The sequence below is a fragment of the Phyllobates terribilis genome, unplaced genomic scaffold (assembly GCF_046119375.1).
Source record: "Phyllobates terribilis strain yellow unplaced genomic scaffold, ASM4611937v1 Scaffold_5__5_contigs__length_657084704, whole genome shotgun sequence".
NCBI lineage: Eukaryota > Metazoa > Chordata > Amphibia > Anura > Dendrobatidae > Phyllobates > Phyllobates terribilis.
This window is the reverse complement of record NW_027362765.1, coordinates 631,882,352-631,905,944: the sequence shown is the minus strand read 5'-3', so window position 1 is coordinate 631,905,944 and position 23,593 is coordinate 631,882,352. Positions and strand designations below refer to the sequence as shown.

The 23,593-nt window shown below is 47.1% G+C and overlaps 1 protein-coding gene across 1 annotated transcript; it reads left to right on the top strand.

The window, feature by feature from the left end:
• Positions 1-7,105: 7,105 nt before the first annotated feature.
• Positions 7,106-23,327, top strand: LOC141271674 (uncharacterized). Its single transcript, XM_073681713.1, has 5 exons — positions 7,106-7,288; positions 11,712-11,746; positions 12,338-12,417; positions 12,490-12,546; positions 22,366-23,327. The coding sequence occupies exons 1-5, from the start codon at positions 7,106-7,108 to the stop codon at positions 23,325-23,327; spliced, it is 1,317 nt and encodes a 438-aa protein (XP_073537814.1).
• Positions 23,328-23,593: the final 266 nt, after the last annotated feature.

Here is a 23,593-nt window from a genome sequence, read left to right as displayed (position 1 = left end):
TGTGACTCATATGCCTACATTTAGTTCATACAATTGCAGTGCCTGGGAAGCACTATTGAGTATTGACTGCTTATGGTTATTTATTTCTGCCTGTTCTTTTCATCTATTTTAATTGTGTGTTTTACCTATGTATTCTATATAAACTATTTTTTTGATATTTCTGTACCAGCTTACTCTATTTTCTTCTATTATATAAAATGTGCTTTGGAGTGTTTTTTTGTATAATGCCGTAGGCCCACAATTAACATACTAATGGGTTTTTGGTTGCTGCTATTTGACTTTTGCAGCACAATTTTGTCTGAAATAGGTTGTGTACTCAATGTCATATTTCCAGTGACTCCAGACCATTTCTAATATTTAATGATTTCATAATCACAGAATCTGTGCATACCAAATGTGGTGCAAAAAAAAAAATAAAGCACAGAAATTATAGACCTGTAAGTTTAACCTGTGGGTAAAATATCTGAATATTTTCTAAGAAATGGCATTCTGTAGTATCTCAGTGTAAAAAAAACCTCAAAACCGAACATCAGCATGGATTTATGTGAGATCGATAATGTTAAACTAATCTGATCAGCTTATATGATGAGGTAATGTGGCGCCCCAGAGGGTTCGGTCGCCACAAGGGGGGATACTGCAGCCTGTCAGCAGGTGTAGTGTCTCCTCACCCAGGTAAGGAAGGTGCACTGGTCAGGACCCTAATCTACATTCAACACTACACACTCCTGACGTATGGGAGGTAAGTATGCACCATAGTGCTGCCTCTGCAGGATCACGAGTGGGGGGGAACCAAGAGTGAGGGGAACCATGTAGTGGGTGAAGGGTAGAACACAGTTTTAGGTTACAAACATAATTTAATATATAATAGCCAGCCATCTTGAGAAAAAGGTTCTTGATTCTTAGTCCAATTCATGGAGTGTGATCTTCACAGCTGGCAGCGGCCATGTGTTGGAGCCTGCAGCATGTTGTAGACGCACGGTCCTCGTGCTCTGACCTTGACACGAGGAGCAGGTATGAGTTAACAGTGTCTCTGCCCTGGTCAAGTTCCCTTGCTCAAGAAGGTCGGGAGCTATAGTGAAACAGCTCCACAAGCAAAAGGATCCCAGGGAGTACGGACGGAGCGGCATACGCCACCTGTACTCTCGTCTCTGGCCCAGCCACAGGGATTCCTGCTGCAAGAGGGGTACCGGCCCCCGACATCTGACTTTGCCACTTCACGTCTCTGTCAGAGAAGCCCGGAAGGCTACAGTGGATCCCGTCGCGGGACGGACGGAACAGCAATTGCCGCCGTGCCCCAAATCTGTGCATAGTCCAGAGGGAGACCCAGCCTTTGCACGCACTCGGACAGGAGAGGTCCAAAAGGGACAGTTTAGGAACACTCAGAGGGTCCTGATCGAAGTGCCTGAATATCCGGGGTGCGCTGAGCCCTTGTCTCTGGTGACCGCAGCAATCCGTGAGGAGCAGGGAGAAGCCTTGCTGCTGCTTACAATAACATGAGTAAAAGACCTGGAAGACTACCCCTAAGGCCTCCGGACTCTTTATTCTGCACCACACCACAGCACTAGAGTATTCCTATAACTACTCCTTCCATCCTCCTGCTCCCCTGCCCTGAGGCCCTGCTCCACCTGTGGGGAGTCATAACATCTCAAGCTGCCATAACATCCAGCCTCAGAGGACTGCTAGCAGCACTGGTGGCGCATCCCCAGACACCGCAGGTGGCGTAGGCTCAATTCCACCACTTGTCCTCATCAACACCGATAGCCCATTATTTTTTTAATGCGACGGCCCTGGGCACGGAGCGGGTCCAGGCCACGGCTACATCCCCTCGTCATCTGACCCGGCTCTGAATACCCCCCCATCTTCCCAGGGCATGGCTGCAAGGGTCGCTTCAGTAAGATCTAGACTGGCCTAGGTTAAGGCCATGGATGTTGTGTATCTGGACTTTTCAAAGAGGTTTGATACAGTAATTAGAAGTAGTAAACCACCACGCTTCAAGGGTAATCTGTGCAGAAATATATTGATACCAGATAGAGTCAAGAGAGAGTATTAAAGATACAACCTGTATTTGACCATTACTTCTCAAGCACGGTGTTCGTGATGCAAACAACTATAGAATTAGCAAGTTATGTATAAAAAAAGTGAAAATTATACATAAATGTTAATAGTTGTGATTTGCACAACAGGAAAGCCTGTAGATAGCAGCAGTAACAGCAGGTTTAGAAGTATATTAGAAGATCTGGGTGTCATTACCAGTGTTGCTAACAAAGATGCTCTATTTAACTCATTGGGAAAATCACAGAGCATAAGGACACTGCCACCACCATGTTTCACGGTAAGCACCAAGCATTTAGAAAAATACATGGTGCCCACCATGAAACATGGTAGTGACGGTGTCCCTATGTGGGTAGGCATGAGTGCTTCTGGTGTTGGGAAACTTAATTTCATTGATGGCATCATGAATAAACAGATCTACTGCTCTATATTGAATGATAAGATGCTACCATCACTCCATGACCTTGGTAGACGTGAACTTTTCCAAAATGACAATTATCTATTAAACAGATCTGTTGCATTTCTGAAAAACAATAGGGTGAAAGTGATTCAGTGGTCAAGAATATCTCCTGATCTGAACCCAATCGAACACCTATGGCGAATTCTGAAGAGATGAAGTTTAGCATTACTCTCCATCCAGCATCCAGGCTCTAAAACAGGGCGTTCTTGAAGAATGGAAAAAGATAGATGTTGCAGTATGTCACGAACTTTGCCAACTTGTTCACTCCATGGCTAGAAGACTTGATGCTATAATTAAAAATCATGGAGGGCATAAAAAAATAACTACATTTAGTATTTTGTATGTGGGGTGTTTTATTTTTTACATCGACTAATTTGAGCAAAACTGAAGATTTTTTAATGAAAGTTATATTATAAAATTTACTTTAATGTTATGGGTTTAAAAATGTTAAAATCTTATTATTCAAGTGGATTTACTCATTTATACTAAGCACCATATAATAAGTTAGCCTCTCTATACTTAAATGGTACTCAGGGGAGATAAAAAATATTGTACTGTCCCTGCCCTCAAACTATAAAAATGATACAGTCAGTGGAGTTTTATGATCTTTATAACCCTTGTAATTCCGTGTGACAGGATCTGCTCCCTCACTCCTATGACTCCTCTCTGTCCCTCTATATGCAGCCTCCTTCTCTAGTATATCATTCCTTTCAGCTCCAATACACAAACCCATCCTGCAGTATATCACTCCTCTCATCCTTCCATACACATCTTCATTGCGCAGTATATCACTCCTCTCAGCTCCCTATATATAGCCTCATCCTGCAGTATATCAGTCCCTCAGTCCCTCAATATACAGCCCCATTATGCATACAGCCAATCAACAGCCAAACAATAAAGTGCCAGTTAAATAAAATCAAAGCACTTCTCTAGCAAAATATGCAAAAAACAGCTATATCAATTAGCAATAATAAACGTATTCGCAATAAAATATAGCCAAAAATGAATAGATATAGATCTTTATTGAGAATTTAGAAAAATATTAATAAAAAGGCACCATGAGCAATCACTAAAGGGGACACAAACAGCAGGAGGAGATGAACAAATTATAAATAATGATAAATATAGAAAACATTGCAAAGAATAGAAGTATTTAATAAATAGTAGCCAATAAGCTAAATATATTGTGCATTGTTGCCATAGTGAAAAAACAAATATGCGAATCAAGACAAGAATAACATGTGAATGCCTATATTCATCTCCTCCTACTGGAATGATGCCAGGTCCCAACACTTTTACCAAAATAACAAAAAGAAACATGCTATGAATACAGGGATTAAGAAAAATAGAAAATATTTTTATTGAACCATACAGCAAACAAAAAACAATGAAAAACATTGTGCCACAACAAACACCCACATCTTGTTGCTTGACCTTCCTGTCCCAATTACTAGGGGACCGCAGTACACCACTGTTGAACCCAGAGCAGTGTCAAAAGGTTGTTGTTTGGATAGAAGATAATGCTTCCAGTCACTTTGCCACCACCACCACCACCCTATCTTCCACATGGTCAAGTCTCAGTAGCCGTGAGTCTGGACCGCATATTCCTCACCCTGATCCTCCTTTCTTCCACCATGCCTAGTGTCTGGAGACAACTGATCCCACACTTGGACACTTCACTTTTCCATTTGTAGATTCGGGCATCTCGCCCGGCCAGGTTCAAGCGAGTCAAGAGAAGAACGCGTGTAGCGATGCCCAAATATTGGAGGAGCCATGGTCACACGAAGGCAACGGTGGGAAAGTGCAATTACTGTCGCAAGAGGTGGATGATGATGATGAGACACAATTGCCAGAAAGTCAGGAGGAGGACTAAGGTGCGGAAGTGGAAGACGAGGTGCTGGATGATATAGTAACTGACCCAACCTGGCAGGTGGACATACAGAGCAAGGACAGCACCACACAGGGGGAGGGAGGCATAGTACCACAACAGGCAGGAAGAAACAGTGTGGTGGCCGCAGACACAAAGCGGGAAAGCGTTCCCCATAATGCCAACAAGACGGAAGTTGCCAGTACAACTGTTAGGTCTTCCCGAGTCTGGTTGTTTTTTAAAGACTCTGCTGATAACCCCATGAAGTCATTTGCACCACCTGCCAGGCCAGCATCAGCAGGGGTAGAAAAACTAGCAGCCTGACCACCACCAGCATGATCATGCACATGACATCAAAGCATTCGACTAAGTGGGCCGAATCCCAGGGTCCAGAAATAGTGTCTGCGGGTGACACGACAGCCTCTTCTGCTGTTGTGCTTGCACATCAATCCCCTGTCCATGGCGCATGCCAAGATGCCTCCCATCCTGCACATGTCGTTGCACACTCTCATCTAGCACCATCAGCAAGAACGTCCACGTCTTTGTCCCTGCACAGCATTCAGTTGTCCCTACCCCAGTCCTTGGAGCGCAAGCACAAATACGAAGCCAATGCCACACAGGCCACTCTACTAAATTCACACATTTCACGAATGTTTGCGCTCGAAATGTTGCCTTTTAGGCTCGTGGCGATGGAAGCTTTTCGCAACCTGATGGCGGTGGGCGTCCCTCGGTACTCCGTTCCCAGTTGCCACTATTTATCCCGGTGTGCCGTCCCCGCATTACACGAGCACATGTCCCACAACATTAGCAGTGCCCTCAACAACGCAGTTACTGGGAAATTCCACCCAATCACAGACACGTAGACAAGTGCTTGTGGGCAGGGACGGTACATCTTAGCTGACGGCACGCTGGGTTAATATAGTGGAAGCTGGGACCCAGTAGGACCTTGGGACGGAACACGTCGTCAGGGCGCCGAGGATTGCGGGCCCTAGGTCAATCAGGGTTGCCCCAACATTCTACAGCTCCTGCTCCTCCTCCTCCACTTCAGCCTCCATCTCCAAAATTACCACATCAGTCGCAAGCTGGAAGCACTGCAGCACTGCCTCGGCCAAGCGGCAACAGGCTGTGCTGAAGCTAATATGCTTAGGTGACAAACCGCACAACGCTGAAGAGTTGTGTACAGCTCTGAAAGAGCAGGCAGATATGTGGCTGACACCACTGACCTTACAGCCAGGCATGGTCATACGTGACAATGGCGGGAACCTTGTGACAGCTCTGAGACGAGGCAAGCTCACACACGTACCATGCCTTGCCCATGTGCTTAACCTCATGGTTCAGTGGTTTCTCAAAACCTACCCAGATATGCCGGATCTGCTTCGCAAAGTAAACAATGTGTGTGGCCATTTTAGAAAGTCAGCTACAGCTTTCACCACCCTTGCCGTGCTTCAGCAGCATTTGCAGCTTCCAGCTCACCGACTGATCTGCGATGTCCCCACGCGTTGGAACTCTACATTGCAGATTTTGGGAAGGATTTGTGAGCAGAAGAATGCAGTTGTTGACTACCAGCATCAACAAGGCCATTGGTATTCAGGTCAGACTCCTCACATAAGACCTTAGGAGTAGACGTGGATGTCAGACATCTATACCATCCTCCAAAATTTTGAGAACTCCACCAAGATGGTGAGCGGCGATGACGCCATAATTAGCGTTACCATCCCACTTCTCCGTCTTCTGCATCACGCTCTGCTCACAATTAAAGAGGATAATTGCAGGCGGAGCATGATGAGATGGAGCAAGGAACCATACGGGGTGATTCCACACAGCCCAGCCTCATCTCATCCCAACGTGGATTGGGTGACAATGAGGAAGAGGAGGAAGAGGAAGAACTGAAGCTAGTTTCCTGCTCTATAGACGGTACTACCTGCACAACTGTCATACCGTCTGTTCAGCGTCGATGGGCTGAGGAAAGGGAGGAGGAGGATGAGGAGGAGAGCATTTTCAGTCATCCTCTTGGTGAGGACATGGAAGTCTTGCCTGTTAACAGTTTGGCACACATGGCTGAGTTTATGCTACGCTAGGAACAATGTCCATTGGCCACAGCAAGGAGACTGTCACACGATGCAGAAGCACACTGTCTACAGCGACAAGCCGAAACACAAAGCCAGAGAGAAGTGCAACTACAACAGCTACGACAAATCAACATCCGCCGGCAAATAAGTCTCATACAAAAAGAAAGACATGAACTTCAACTACAAGCAAAAAATGTAACCCATGATGAAAACACAATTAACGAACACAGCTGCGGTCCCATGAACCATTTATGTCAAAGTTGTCAATCTTTGAATTTTGGAGCTGAGACGCCTTCCGATGGAAAGGTTACTCAGTGCTGTCAGAAGGGGAAAGTCCATCTACCCATACTCCAGTATCCAGAAGAATTCAAAAATTTGATGACAGGAGAAAGTGAATTCAGCAAAAATTTCATGGACAATATTCGCAGTATCAACAGTTCTTTTGCTTTTGCCTCCATGGGAGCAAGTATTTCACCATCACCTGGATATGGCCCATTCTGTTTTCGCATACATGGACAGATCTATCATCGAACAGGCACACTACATCCAACAGACGAAGACTAACCAAAATTTGCTCAACTTTATAAACTGGATACCGCTAATGCAAATGAACTCAGACTCAAAAAAAAAGAAAATGAAAAATGTCATCCTACATTGATGAACATTATCGCTGAGCAACTGAATGCTATCAATCCATTCGCTGCTGCCTATCAAATGCTACGCGACGTTGAACAACAAGAACAGATCAAAGCTCATCAAAATGGAACTGTCATGCCAACCATCACAATGGCTATTAAGCAAGATAGGACTCAAGATCCAAGGCGATACAACAACCCCACAGTGAGTGAAGTTGCAGTTGTCTTTCACAATAAAGATGGTGAGCCTCCCTTCAATAGAGACATATTAATTCATTTAATACCTGATCCACACAACCCTCTGGCTCCAAAAACACAATGCATCAGCATTCTCCATAGCAATTTGGATGCTTTGCTGTATCCTATCTTTTTCCCTTATGGAGACCAAGGTTGGCATGACGGTCAAAAACAACAGGGAAATAGTGCCCGAAGAATAAATCAACTTCAGTACTATAGCTTTGTATTATAGGTCAGGAAGGGATTTAATCCACTATTCAATGGTGGCAAACTCACACAGCAATATTTGGTCGATGCATACGTCAAAATCGAGGCAAATATTCTACATTACATCAGAATGCACCAGAAAGATTTAAAAGTGGAAGATTACTGCCTCCTACAAGAACATTTACTAAAAAAATCTATTGAAAAGGGCATCTCAATTGGAAAGACAGTAATTTTGCCATCATCTTTTGAAGGCAGTCCAAGAAACATGCAACAGTGCTACCAGGATGCTATGTGTACAGTAACAAAGTATGGTCGACCAGATCTGTTTGTCACCATGACATGCAATCCCAAGTGGACTGAGATTACACAAAATTTAGAACCGTGGCAACGTGTGGAACATAGGCCAGACTTGGTGGCACGTGTTTTTAAAATTAAACTTGATTCCCTATTAGCAGACATCAACAATGGCATATTTGGAGAGGTCACCGCAGCCGTACATGTCATCGAGTTTCAAAAGTGCGGTCTGCCATACGCACATATTTTAATAGTCCTTGAAGGCAAGATGATAGATCAATATACAATACATATATAATAGATAGATAGAGGGAAAGATAGATAGATAGATAGATAGATAGATAGAGATTATAGAATAAAATGTATTTTTTTGTCCTTATGTGGATACAATGTAAGTTAAAGCACCTTTGTCATAAATTTTTCCATGTTAATAAAATGTTACCTTTACCTACTTTGCTTTCATTTTAACACAGGGAGAGGGGTGAGTGCACATAGGAAAGAGGACACACAGGGGGAGACAGCTCAAACGAGAGAACACATGAGGGAAGAAGACAGCACAGGGGTGGAGAGAGACAGCAGACAAGGGGGAGAGCACATGGGGTACACAGGTCAAAGAAGAGATCACATGAGAGGAGAAGACAACAGATGGGGAGAGAGACAGCGCAGAGGGGGGAGAGAGACAGAGCACAGGGGTGAGACAGCTCAAATGGGACAGCACATGAGGGGAGAACACAGCACAGGAAGGAGAGAGACAGCAGACAAGGGGGATAGCACATGGGGTAGACAGGTCAAAGAAGAGAGCACAGACCGGAGAAGTCAGCACATGGGGGAAAGAGAGAGTGGATAGGTGGGTGAGCACATGGGGGGGGGAGAGATTCTCAACGCTGCAAAGCCTGCCCCATCGTGACATTACTGCCGTTCCGATGCGATCGGGCCTCAATCTAGTTATTATTATAAACCTGTCAATAATCATCAATTTCTGAGCTATACAGATCTTTGCTGTGTACAGTCTTCCCAAGCTTTCTCATGGTGTGTCAGTGTTAAGAATGCACTGTTTTGTAATTCTTTATATAACACATTATGTAATGTGTAAAAACAAATACTCCATACAACACTTTTTTACAAGATGCAGGTGCTACACAACAAGCAACTAATAGATCATTTCCCAGAAGCAATTTCATTTTGCTTCCTTGTTCTGAAAACAATTAGGATAGTAATTAGTAAGGCTGTGTGCCCACGTAGCGTTTTTCAAGCGTTTTTGATGCGGAATTTCCGCAGCGGAAACGCTTGTAAAACGCTTGGTAACCCGCACCCCATGGTCCCCAATGGGATTCCGCAAGTTCTATGCACATGCTGCGGATTTTTCCGCAGCGTTTATGCTGCGTTCAAAAATCCACAGCATGCCATTTAATTTTGCGTTTCCGCAAGCGGAATTGCCTTTGTCCAATGCATAAAAAACGCAAGGCAATTCCGCATGTGGAAAACGCGTGATAAACGAGCGAAAAATGCGCAATAAACGCGTGCGGAATTCCGCATGCGTTTTTCCGGGAGAGGACTTGCATTTATGCAGCAGAAATTTTCTGCTTCATAAATGCAACGTGGGCACATAGCCTAACACTTACTCTTTTCAATTGAACAGAACTTAGCCAAACCCATAATTGATTGATAATTTACTAATAAGATACACACAGACTGATTAGTGCTCGGCTTCAGTCTTTAGCAATTGGAGTTAGCTAAGATTGTTATAAATTTAAAAATATCAGATGAATTTTCACACATCTCAACTTAAAGGGAACCGGTCAAATTATATTAAAGAACTGGACGATCTGAGCAGATTGATGTATATGTTAGTGGGATAAGATTAAGTATAATTTGCAGTTTATTCATTTAGATCTCTGCTCTTTCTGTGCTTTTCAGTCTAGTGGGCTGTCCTATTCAGTTTTAAAAGGGCTTTCCAGTGTAGTTTGCTTTAACCCCTTCACGACATGCACCATATATGTATGGCGCTGCAGGAAGTGCATTCCTGCAAACCGCAGTACATATACGGTATTTCTCTGACAGCAAGCCATACCTGCAGGTCACCTCGTCCCTGAGGCTGTATGCCCCCTACGTTGGCAATTACTGTGATTGGATAATCAATTCTGACCAGCCAATAGCGTAACTACCAGGAATTCAGAGGGGGCAGTGGCCCCAGGCCCCATGCTCTGAGGGGCCCACCCAAAGCTACAGTAGTGTAACTGTATGGGTATGAGCAGCACGTCGATACAGTTACACTCTGGGGCAGAGCAGGGAGACTCGTTGTCCCCGCACTACCATGAGGCTGCTATGGGGCACTTGATCAGGAGGGCGAGGGGCCCCCAGTCCCAGCATTGGGCCCCTGGCCGTCATCGCAAGTTCAGTGATGAGAGAGAGAGCGTGACGCCCTCTCTCCCATCAATTCCCCTCAGCGTCTGACATCACTGATAAAGACACTGACCAGGCGCTATGATGTCATCACTTGGCGCCCGCTGTCCTGAGATATGCGGGGCGCTCAGAGCAGTGTGGGGAACGAGGAGGAGAGAAGAGTATTGTATTTATTTCATTTTTTTATGGGGAGTGCATTATACTATATAGAGTCTGCCTATGGGGGTGCATTATACCATTGTGTCTGCCTGTGTTGGTGCATTATACTATAAAGTCTGAATGTGGGGGTGCATTATGCCAGGCCTGGATTGATAATCCGCTTTATCGGGCAGATGTCTGGTGGGCTGGTCTGTTAGGTCATAAAATGAGCTGCCTGGCTACTGTTGTCAGCAGGAGGGGGCCCATGAGATCCTTGACAGAGCCAGCATTACCACTTAACAGGAGTGACTGCTGCACACTACACAAGATTATGATGAAAGGGGCCTCTGTCCTCACCTGTTAAGGGTTAATGCTGCTGCAGGTCTTATCTATGTGCAGAAGCTGCCTGGAGGGAGTCATGCTGTGATGATTCCCCCTCTGATGCTGACACCTGACCTGCCTGTGCCCTGCTGCTGATCTGAGGGTGTGAGAAGAGGGGAAGGTGCTGGGAGAGAGAGGAGATCGCTGAAGCAGGACATTATCCATGTTCTGATCACTATAAGAGGGGTCTCCAGAGCACCCCTTCATACACCATTATAAAGTTACTAGATGGTGGCCCGATTCTAACGCATCGGGTATTCTAGAATAGGTATGCGGCCGACCGGGCGCAATCAGCAGAGCGAGGTTTAAATTTGGCGCCAAAATCGCTGATTGGTCGAGGCTGGCAACCGCGACCAATCAGCAAAGCGGTGTTAAAATTTGGCGCCTATATCGCAGATTGGTCACGTCCGGCGGTCGCGACTAATCAGCAGAGCGGGGTTTAAATTTGATGCCAATAATGCTGATTGGTCGCGGCCAGCGAACGCGACAAATCAGCAGAGCGGGGTTTAAATTTTGCGGCAATAACGCTGATTGGTTGCGGCCGGCGGTCGCGACCAATCAGCAGAGCGGTATTTAAATTTGGCACCAATAATGGTGATTGGTCACGGCCGCGACCAATCAGCAGAGCGGTGTTTAAATTTGTCGCCAATAATGCTGGTTATTCGTGACCGGTAACCGCGACCAATGAGCAGAGCGGTGTTTAAATTTGGCGCCAATATCGCTGATTGGTCGCGGCCGGTGGTTGCAACTAATCAGCAGAGCGAGGTTTAAATTTGGCGCCAATACTGCTGATTGGTCGCTTTCACCGGCCGCGACCAATCAGCAGAGCGATGTTTAAATTTGGCGCCAATATTGCTGATTGGTCGCGGTCCTGCATCAGCTTTACAACAACACGCGCGGTAAGGTGCAGAGCAGTAGTCACCGGCCAGGACTCTGCTCCTGCATTCCCCACCCATCCTCCTCTCCAGCTACCCACCCGGGGGACTCCACCCAAGGAACGGAGGTAAGAACCGCCCTATCGTCTCCGTTCAGACGGACACCCGCAAGATGCAGGCTCCCACCTTCATTACCTAGAAGGTAAGCCCCACAACCTCCTACCATCAAGCTTCAGCACAATCACTCAGAAAACGCGCGCCCTCTACTACAGCGCACTCTCCTCAAAGATCTCTTCTACCAAGGAGGTAAGCCGCAGAACCTCCGACGTTCAAGCCTATCACAAACACCCAATATAGCCGGCTCTCTTCCCCCCCCCTCCCCCGCATTTTATCCTCATCAGTTCCAAGCTCCCCAGTACCTATCTCTACATTAACTTAACTATCATTCAGTGCCAGTTCTGACCTCCATCCTCATTCCCTTCTCAGATCACCTAGTGATCCAAGCATCATCCTACTGATCAGACCAGCAAATTGGGCCTTGGGGGTCCCACCCCCCTCCAAGCCAGGTCACCGGTCCTGTTACCACCTAGGACCGCGCCCCTACTACCTGGGGCCATACACGTTCTCCATCCAAGCAAGTAACAACCTCCACCTTCATTATCAAGAACCAACAATCAATCTCATCCCTATTTTCACCTTGAATTCTCCCATATACCCAGGTCTCCAAAGAACCTCTTAGCATCTATTAGCTGGCCCACTCTTCATTCTACCCATCAAGGTTTATATCCACCTATAACCGGTAACTACCATTTACACTCTACTCATTCACCTGCCCACATTGATACTGATTCTCCTTGTTTATACCTTTCAGAGTGTCTTCATACGGCATCCCGCCACTTGATTGCTCCCATCAAACCTAGTACCTTAGGTAACTACCATTCATCTCAATTCAGCCACTATACCAGTCACTTTCCCTATATTAATCCCCCCCCCCCCCGTTTCTCCTAGACCCAGCCACTGAACTCTAATCCAAAACTTTGGTCCCCGCTCCCTACTATCAAACAAGCGGACCCCTACAAACTGCTAACCAGCTGGCTCTAACCAGGACCTGACGAGGACTTATCTTGCATCTTTTATTCTATGCCGATACTTATTTATTTATTTCAATCATTGTAATTGCCTTTACACATTTTAATATTTAATACTTATTGTTCTTTTTTCAATATTAAATTGTCATTGTCCTTTTAAACTCTACCATTAAATTGTTATTTTTAATTTACCAATCTACTCATGTTGTAATTTAGTTGCTCTCATATACCTGTACCACTCAGGCTATTAATACCTAAGGTTTAATTACCTTGGCCCGTAGGGCAGCGCAAATTAACCCAGTTTTTTTATCCAGGTTTCAATTTCTGACACCATCTGGACAGTTAGTGGCTCCTGTTCTAAAATTTGCTGCAAACCCTTAGGACCACCTACTAGCGCCACCGACTGCTGCTCAGTAATTAAGCCAGGCCTAGCTCCAGGCAGGTCAGAAGCTTAGCATGTGAAAGCAATGGATCAGGAGGCCCTATACCCGCTCACTGGGGAGAGTCCAGAAGTGCACCCTGCGTACCGAGTACCCTGGACCATACCTGCATCAACACCAGTAAAGGTACCGAAGCGAACTCTCGTGTGAGTGTCTGTCATTTCTTCCTGAACCGCCCTGGCCGTCTCTCCCCTGTACCACCATCCATTGCACCACGCTGCCCTGAGGCCCGCTCCACCTGTGGGGAGCCGTTCCATCACAAGCTGCCCTACCATCTGCCTCAGAGGACTGCTCCGCAGCGGCGGATCCCTTTAGCCGCATTCCACAGGTGGCGTCACAAACACTTTACAAATCCCCTATAAATAATCCCCTTTTGGGTGACCGCCCTGGGCCACGCACCGGGCCAGCCACCGTGATATCCCCCCACCGGCATCCAGAGGCCCGGCTGCCGAGTACCCCACAGCCCTGGGGGCGCGTCAGTGACACGCACCACGCTCTGCTTTCCCGCTGGTGGCTGGCAGTAGTGTGGTGTCATGTGACATGCCGACGCCGCTCTTTGCTCTCCCTGCTCCCCGGCCGGCTTCTGATACACCGATGCCGCGCTCTGCTCTCCAGTCCCGGCTCCTGCTCCCTTGGAATTGGCCTTGTAATATCGGCTCCCGTCTGGGTATGTAACACCGCACCGGCACCTCTCACCGCTCACCGCCCTCTTCTCTTCTGCTCTCTTGGCCTTTTAATGCCGACTTCTGGGCTGAGTATGTGGTGACCTGCACTCTGCTCTCTCACCGTAACCCTGGAAACAAGGCTGCAGGCCTGGCTACAGCTCTCCCTCATTCAACTTCAAGTCAAGTGCAATATCCATGTTTTTCTGGGTGAGTTTTCCCAGCATTGGCCATCATGCAAATATGGGGGGGCAGGCTGGACACATAGGGCCAAGGATGGATATATGGAGGTGATGGGGGGGTAGGCTGGACACATGGGGACCTGGATGGATACATGGAGGTGAGGGGGGGCAGCCTGGACACATGGGGACCTGGATGGATACATGGAGGTGAGGGGGGGCAGGATGGACACATGGGGACCTGGATGGATACATGGGGTTGAGGGGGGCAGGATGGACACATGGCGACCTGGATGGATACATGGGGTGTGGGGGGGCAGGCTGGACACATGGGGACCTGGATGGATACATGGAGGTGAGGGGGGGCAGGCTGGACACATGGTGACCTGAATGGATACATGGGTGTGAGGGGGGGCAGGCTGGACACATGGGGATCTGGATGGATACATATGGTTGAGGGGGGGCAGGCTGGACACATGGGGACCTGGATGGATACATGGTGTTGAGTGGGGCAGGCTGGACACATGGGGACCTGGATGGATACATGGAGGTGAGGGGAGGCAGGCTGGACACATGGGGACCTGAATGGATACATGGAAGTGAGGGGGGGCAGGATGGACACATGGGGACCTGGATGGATACATGGGGGTGGGGTGGGGCAGGCTGGACACATGGGGACCTGGATGGATACATGGGGGAGAGGAGGGGGGCAAGCTGGACACATGGGGACCTGAATGGATACATGGGGGTGAGGGGGGCAGGCTGGACACATGGGGGCTTGGCTGGATATATGGGGTGGAGCAGGCTGGACACATGGGGGCCTGGATAGATATATGGGGTGAGGCAGGATGGATATATGGGGGGGCAGGCTGAACACATGTGGGCTAGGATGGATATATGAGAGGGGCAGGCTGGTCAAATGGGGGCCAGGACGGATATATATATATATATTTATATATATATATATATATATGTGGACAGGATGGATATATGAAGGGGAGTGGGCTGGACACATGGAGGCCAGGATGGATATATGGGGGGCAGGCTGGTCACATGAAGCCTAGGATGGTTATATGGGGGGGAAGGCTGGACACATGGAGGCCAGAACAGATATATGGGGGGGCAGGCTGGACACATGGAGGCCAGGACGGATATATGGGGGGGCAGGCTGGACACATGGAGGCCAGGATGGATATATGGGGGGCAGGCTGGATACACGTGGGCCAGGATAAATATATGGAGGGGCCAGGCTGGACATATGGGGGCCTGAAGGGATATATGGGGGGGTGGATGGCAGGACAGATATATGCAGGGGGGGGGTAAGGATGGATATATGAGGGGCCAGGCTGGACAAGGGACTTAATTACTGTTTGGGGGCCAGATTGAGGAACTTTATTAATTTATGGTGGCGAGTGGGGAACATTATTACTTTAGAGTCCAATTAGGGACATTATTACTTCTATAATATAGTTTACTTTTTAGGAAACTGTTTTCCATGGTAGGGGTGGTAGGGGAAAAAAGGGGGGTCCTGTTACTGTACAGGGCGGCACTATGTCGCTTTATTTCTTCAGCTGCTGTGCAGTGTACATATACAGGACAGGAGAAGTGGTACTGTGCAGTGTATATATACAGGACAGGAGGAGTGGTACTGTGCAGTGCATATATACAGGACAGGAGAAGTGGTACTGCACAGTGTATATATACAGGACAGGAGAAGTGGTACTGTGCAGTGTATATATACAGGACAGGAGAAGTGGTACTGCACAGTGTATATATACAGGACAGGAGAAGTGGTACTGTGCAGTGTATATATACAGGACAGGAGGAGTGGTACTATGCGGTGTATATATATACACAGGACAGGAGGAGTGGTACTGTGCGGTGTATATATACAGGACAGGAGACGTGGTACTGTGCGGTATATATATACAGGACTGGAGAAGTGGTACTGCGCAGTGTATATATACAGGACAGGAGGAGTGGTACTGTGCAGTGTATATATACTGGAAAGGAGAAGTGGTACTGTGCGGTGTATATATACTGGAAAGGAGAAGTGGTACTGTGTGGTGTATATATACAGGACAGGAGAAGTGGTACTGTGCAGTGTATATATACAGGACAGGAGAAGTGGTACTGTGCGGTGTATATATACAGGACAGGAGGAGTGGTGCTGTGCAGTGTATATATACAGGACAGGAGGAGTGGTACTGTGCGGTGTATATATACAGGACAGGAGGAGTGGTACTGTGCAGTGTATATATACAGGACAGGAGGAGTGGTACTGTGCGGTGTATATATACAGGACAGGAGAGGTGGTACTGTGCGGTGTATATATACAGGACAGGAGAAGTGGTACTGTGCGGTATATATATACAGGACAGGAGAAGTGGTACTGTGCAGTGCATATATACAGGACAGGAGGAGTGGTACTGTGCGGTGTATATATACAGGACAGGAGGAGTGGTACTGTGCAGTGTATATATACAGGACAGGAGGAGTGGTACTGTGCGGTGTATATATACAGGACAGGAGAAGTGGTACTGTGCGGTGTATATATACAGGACAGGAGAAGTGGTACTGTGCGGTATATATATACAGGACAGGAGAAGTGGTACTGTGCAGTGTATATATACAGGACAGGAGGAGTGGTACTGTGCGGTGTATATATACAGGACAGGAGGAGTGGTACTGTGCAGTGTATATATACAGGAAAGGAGACGTGGTACTGTGCAGTGCAGGGGCGGACATAGACTGCAGATGGCCCATGTGCAAGAGATATTTCTGGGCTCCCCACCTTCATAATGCAAAAATGTTATGTAAACATATAGATTGGTATATTTATTACTATGTAGTGAATGGAGTATATACTACCGCGCTCGCAGACGTCAAAGATAAATGTCTGAAAGAATCTAAAACACCAGGGTAAACATATGTCAGGAGTAATCGGGCTAATGCCGTAATAGACCTACCTACAAATAGTGTCAATAATAAAAGAAAAAAAAATCCCTGCACCTGCAATCCCCTATTGTGCTGCTATAGGGATCACAGAGACAACTGATAAAACCATCTAATTAGACACTACATATGAACCAATGCAGTGGATAGCACAATGGTCAAAGTACCTGTGTAGTTTGCTTTGTCCTCCTATATTGTGCTGGGTCCTGGAATCTCCGTATAATGCCTGGCGGTGAAATAGTCTGTAATGGGAGCGTCCTCCCAGAGATGCCCCTTCCCGTGAATCTTCAGCTGGCTCGACCTGCGGCGTGCCCCGACCGGAAGCTACGCCGCTAGCTGATGCCGCACACGGCGGGGAGAGTGGTTAGGGTGACGTCACTGCTCAGAGAGCCTCAGAGCGGCCACAAAATCCAATGCGGATCGAAGGAATCACTGTCCTTCTTCTTCAGGGAGTTTTTTTTATTTATATATTTATTACTAGTTTAGAACACAATTATAAAATCTAAACAATAAATGTAAGCTCGATATTCAAGAGCTGAATATAACACAAATCTGTCATGCCATTGATACGTCGTATTTGGATGTGTTTATCGTTGCCTATCACTTATCAAGTGGTTCAGACTCTCACTACTTTACATATTGGAGGAAATAATACTGTAGCTAAGAGAAATGGATATTTTTCAAAACTCTAAGGGATTATCCGGAACTTCTTTCTTTTTTTGCTATGGGCCTATGAGCTAACAGGTAAATTCCTGCCTATCCTACCCAGTGCTGGCATAGAGGGGTCACAGACAGCTTCGGCTTGTGATTCTGCTACTTCACATCAACAGAGCATCTTTTTTTTTTCCGGGCTGCTCTGTTAAAGGGAGATCACTGCCAACGTCATGATGATCGACAGGGGGTTCTCCCCACAGAAGCCGCTGAATTGTTGGCAGGAGCCGTCTGTGATCACTGTCTGCCAGCAGAGATTGGCATTAAAATGAATATAGTTCTTTAAAGTGTACCAGTCATTTTATTTAGTATTATAACCTTTTTTTTGTTAAATATACAATAGGCACTGCAAATAGTTTGTGATTGGTGGGAGTCTGGGCCCAGAGACCCCCACTAATTCCTGTAAACATCGTTTTGAAGTATGCTGCTCTTGTAAGCAACACACGTATAGGACAGTTCATGGGGTGAATAGTAATGCTATGGGTCCACACACTGTGTACATGCTGCTTACAACCGCAATGCAAATCACATACAAGCAATCACGCGACCGCCCACTTGCACTGAGAATCAGGACTGCAATTCATTTTAAGGGTTGTAACAGGCTCATTTGAACAATTGCACTGTACATTGGGTCAGTATGATGCCCATGTTCAACAGACAGGAAACTGACCCTACACATGTGGTCAAAATTGTTGGTACCCCTCGTTTAATGAAAGAAAAACCCACAAGGGTCACAGAAATAACTTGAATCTGACAAAAGTAATAATAAATTAAGAATCTATGAAAATGAACACATGAAAGTCAGACATTGCTTTTCAACCCTGCTTCTACAGAATTTAAAAAAAATTAAACTCATGAAATAGGCCTGGACAGAAATGATGGTACCCCTGAAAATAATGTGACAAAAGGGACATGTTAAATCAAGTTGAGAGAGGCCGTACTCAGCCCCTGGCTTCAGAGGGAGGCCGGCATAACAGGGTTAATGCGGGAAAAAAGGGTGGGAAGGCTTGTTGAAGTGGGGTGTGAATGGGGTTCGGGCAAGGTACTCATGTTGGATTTGGTTGGTGAGGATTGTAGGGGAGGGTACTTTAAGGGGCAGGGGCACTTGTAGGGGAGGAGTGGGGTATATGTATATAAAGGATGGCCATTTGGGATTTGGCAGCCATTTTAGGTTGCCATCGTCCCATACATATCATCTGTGCCAGGATGGAGGCCATTGATGTCATGCTGCAGCAGGTGTGGGACGCTGCTGGTCTGAATGGGGTGGATTGGTTGCAGGCATCGGTCTGAAGCCTGCTTGGGGGTACTGGAGCTGGTAATGCTTCACCAGCTCCTGAGCCACGTCGGCCGCGGAGGACTAGGCCTCCGGCGCACCTTAGTCCCGAGGAAACCCCCAGGGTCCAGCGGAGAGTTAGGAGCCCCTCTAGGGACCCTCCAGTCAGGAGTAGGGCCCGCACTGCTGCGGCCCGTACTTCCCGCTCTGGGGGGAATCCACGTTCACGCCGGGACCTCCTCCTCTACAGCGGGGAGCGGCATGACAGCTGGACCTGGTGCGGCAGACCCCGGGCCACGGTGGGGGCCTGCTCGGCGCAGCGAGGTGGGGAGGGCGCGAGGACGGGAGCCTAACCTGGGGGCCCCTCAGTGTGGGAGCGGCGTCGATCGCGCGGCCGGCTCCGCCCATCCTCCGGCGGTCCGGGCTGCAGGGAGAATGGAATCAGCATCGGGCGGTCATGATTCGGCCGGCCCCGCCCACAATGCAGGCTCCGCCCATAGTGCGGCCGCAGCGGCTCTCAATCTGCCCCTTGGTTGCGGGCAGCTGGCGGCTGGCTCTGCTGATGAGGGGGTAGGCAGCAGCATACATACAGTTGATGGATCTCCAGACGGGCAGCACAGTGCTGGCCCAGCCCCCTTATCAGAAAGATCAGCAGTTCAGGGCATTAGCCAGGCTGCCTGCAGCCATTGGTCGGCTCACTCCCCACAAGACGTGGTTTCAAGATCAGAGCGCTTAACTGGGCAGCAGGCTGGGGGCAGCAGCCTGCTGGCCCTTCGGGTCCTCCTTTTACGTCATATGGTGGTCAGCAAGGATCGGATGGAGGTTGTCAGCAACAGGATTCAGGATCAGCGGCTGCTTGGTTCACAACACCTAGGCTGCCAGGTGAGTCGTCGCCCCCGTTACCTTCTTTGGCGTTTAACAGTCAAGACATTTCTGGGGGGGTTAGCGGGGGTATTGGTATGCTGATGCAGGGTTTAAGGGATTTAGCTTCATTATTGGGGATGGGAACAAATACGTCACAGGGCATAGTGTCACCTTCCCCTGCGTGGCTGGGTAATTTTCAGTCGGCCCAGTGGGGACATAGTGGGATAGGTGTAGTAACACTGAGTCTTTGAGGGGTTCTAATACGGCGGGCGCAAGGGGAGAAAATCTGTCTTTAAGGGAATCTAGCACTGGGGTGCCAGGAGCAACACAGGCTGTGGGGGGCGAAGGCGAGAAGGACAAGGACGACAATGTAAGGCTAGACGATATGGCAAGAGGGGAAGTATATGTTTGCTTTGAAGGGCTTTTGGGGTCACATTTGAAGACCGAGGTGAGGGAAAAAATTTGGAAAGGAGAATATGTAGAGATATTCTCATTACTACCATTGGAACGTTTTAACCTAGACAGGGTTAGAAAGGATGATTCCAAAAAAGAGGATGAGGAAAAACGAAGGTTCCGTCTGATACCACGGACCTTTACGAACTGGTTACAAGCTTTTGCGATACTAGCTAGTGCGATAGGCGAGAAAGCTCCAGAAAATTGTTCCGGGCTTTTTTTGTTACATGGATGCAATTGGGGAGGCGTATAGGGTGTATGGGGGACAGGCGTGGTTACGTTATGACGAACAATTTCGTCAGAGGAAAGCGGTACATTCTAGGTATCCGTTGGGATCATAAGGATATTGCTTTATGGCTGAGTGTAACAGCGCCGAGTAGGAGTGGGCAAATTAACCAGTCCTTTCCTGGGAGCTGCAGCGGTCTTGGCCAATCGGGACACTCGGCAGCTGCAAAATGGGTTATGTTTCCTCTTCAATGAAGGATCTTGTAAATTCGGAAATAAATGTAAATTTAAACATGACTGCTCCTCATGCGGTGGCAGCCATAGCGCATCCAAATGTTTCAGAGGGGGAAAGTTCAGAAGCAGCGAGGGTAGTGAAAAGAGGGGTGACACCAGTGCGTCTGGCAGAGATACAGCTATTCTTAAATAGATACCCGGACAGGGCGGCGGCCTTATTATTAGAAGAAGGTTTTGGAGTTGGTTTTAGGATACCGTTTATTGATAGTGAAGTTCAATTTAATGCCAAAAATTTAAAATCCGCTTTACAGTTTCCTGAGATAGTCGCCGAAAAATTAGCAAAAGAGGTAGCTTTAGGGAGAATGGCTGGCCCCTTAATTTCAAAGCCCATATAGAACTTGCAGGTGTCTCCGCTAGGTATTGTCCCAAAAAAGGAACCGGGTAAATACAGGTTAATTCATCACCTCTCCTTTCCAAAGGGATCATCGGTGAATGATGGTATTGATCCAGACTTGTGTTTGGTGAGTTACACTTCCTTTGATATGGCGGTTAGCGGTTAGTTGGGTCCAGCTTTTTTGGTAAAGGGGCATTATTGGCAAAGACGGACATAGAGGCGGCTTTTAGATTGTTACCAGTACACCCGGACAGCATGCATCTATTGGGTTGCTCTTGGAACGGCAGCTTTTTTGTAAATCGTTGTGTCTCCCAATGGGTTGCTCGCTGTCCTGTGCGTACTTTGAAACTTTTAGCACCTTTCTTGAATGGGTTGTTAAGGATATGTCCGGTCTAAATTCCTGCATCCATTATTTGGATGATTTTTTATATGTTGGTCCTGCTAATTCTCCTGTCTGTTCTGTGTTGTTGCATACAATGGAGAGTATGGCTAAGAAATTTGGTGTGCCTTTGGCAGTTGAAAAGACCATGGGTCTGGTGACGTCTTTGAGTTTTCTTGGGATTTTAATTGATACAGTTAAAATGGAGTGTAGGCTACCTGTTGATAAGGTAGTTGATTTATTGGGTGAGGTATCCAGAATTAGAAAGTTACATAAAGTTACATTGCGTGAATTACAGTCTCTTCTCGGAAAATTTAATTTTGCGTGCCGTATTATGCCAATGGGCAGGGCATTTTGTAGGTGTTTGTCACTAGCGACGGCAGGAGTAAAATCGCCTCATCACTTCATTAGGTTGCGGAAGGAGTTGCGTGACGATTTGGAAGTTTGGGCTCAGTTTTTTGAGGCTTATAACGGCAATTCGGTTTGGATTGCTCCGTTGGTGAATGCCTACGAATTGGGATTGTTCATCGAGGTGTCTGGTCAGCGTGGTTTTGCTGTTTTTCCGTGGTAGTTGGATTGAAGAGAAGTGGCCAGCGTTATGGCGTGATCGGAACTTGTTGGGTAAACATACATTGATCAACCTTTTTCCCATCATGGTCTCTTTGGCTCTATGGAGAGAGTATTTTCAGAACAAAAAAAAATAAATCAGTTTTTCTTGAGAGAACCAAGGTGTTGTGTCTGCTATCAATTCCCTGTCAGCTGCATCGCCATTGGTAGTGAAAATACTGCAAAGGCTGGTGCTGATTAGTTTGTCGTTGAACATGTGGATAGTGGTGGAGCTTAAATTTCCCTCTTTAAATCCAATTGTCAATGCTATTTCTCATTCGCAGTGGGATCAGTTCCGGTTGCTGGCACCTCAGGCGTCATCGACAGCTTTGGTATGCCCTCAGGAACTATGGAATCTTCCCTTCAAGCTGTAAGGAATCTGATCGGTCAATCATTATCTACGAGGACCTGGTCTTCATATGAGGTTGCTTGGCAGCTGTGGGAGGAATGGAAATTTGCTATGGGAAACCCTTTAGAAAGCGATAGCCTATTATTATTATTGGTTGGCCATTGCTGGGAGGAAGGTTGGTCGGTGCCCAAAATAAACAATTTCATGGCAGGTTTGGCCTTTGGCTTTAGAATAAGGGGTCTTCCGGATGTAACAAAAGCGATATTGGTTTGTCAAGCGCTAAAAGGTTGGCGGAAGGGTTGGAAGGTAAGATATTATAGGCGGCCCATATCATATGGACTATTGTTAACATTGGGGCAGCTTCTCACATTAGTATGTAAGTCCCCATGGAAGATCAGACTATTCCGGTTAGCCTTTTCTTTGGCTTTTTTCAGGGCCTTTCGTTTAGGTGAGTGGGTTAGCCCATCAAGGTTCGTCAGTGGGGGTCTTTCAAAAGAGGATGTGAGTTTATATTTGGATAGAATAGAAGTAATTCTTCGTTGTTCGAAAACGGATCAATTTAAAATGGGGTGTAAAGTGGTGTTGTTCGCAAAGGCTGGATCTGACATGTGTCCGGTACGCTGCGTGAGAGAATTTGGTTTAGGTTCAGGGGGGCACAAATCACTGTTGTTGGTTCACGAGGATGGTTCTTTTCTGTCTCGCTACCAGTTTTTAGCGGTGCTAAAAAAGTGTCTTGAGGCTGGCGGTATCCCGCCTAAAGAGTTTAGCGGTCACTCTTTCAGGATTTGGGCAGCCACCGAGGCAGCCAGGAGGGGGCTGGGTGACGAGTTAGTCAAGAAGATCGGACGGTGGGAATCCATACGGTTTAGGTCTTATATACGCCCGGCTTGGTTGTAGTTAAGAGAATGTTCCGAGTTCTTGTTTGATGTTACCGTTTTTCTTAGATTTGTATTTTTGTTTGACTTCACAGATGAAAGTCCCCAGCTCGTATGGATCATGGGCCATTCTTTTGTCTTCTGGGCAGCATTACGGGCAGCGGTGAGGCCTGCCGGCCGTCAGTTAGGATTCTTGGAGGATGAAGCCATTCTACCGTGGATTGGGAAACGGGGAATAATGTGGAGGCAGCTCCTGGCTGAATTCCATCACTTTGTAAGGCTTGATCG

Bases quoted from the DNA above. Each gene is read 5' to 3' on its own strand.
- LOC141271674 (XM_073681713.1), top strand. From the start codon at position 7,106: ATGAACATTATCGCTGAGCAACTGAATGCTATCAATCCATTCGCTGCT. The intron at 7,289-11,711 runs GTGAGTGAAGTT...CCTCCTCTCCAG, and splicing joins GGCGATACAACAACCCCACA to CTACCCACCCGGGGGACTCC. The intron at 11,747-12,337 runs GTAAGAACCGCC...CCATATACCCAG, and splicing joins ACTCCACCCAAGGAACGGAG to GTCTCCAAAGAACCTCTTAG.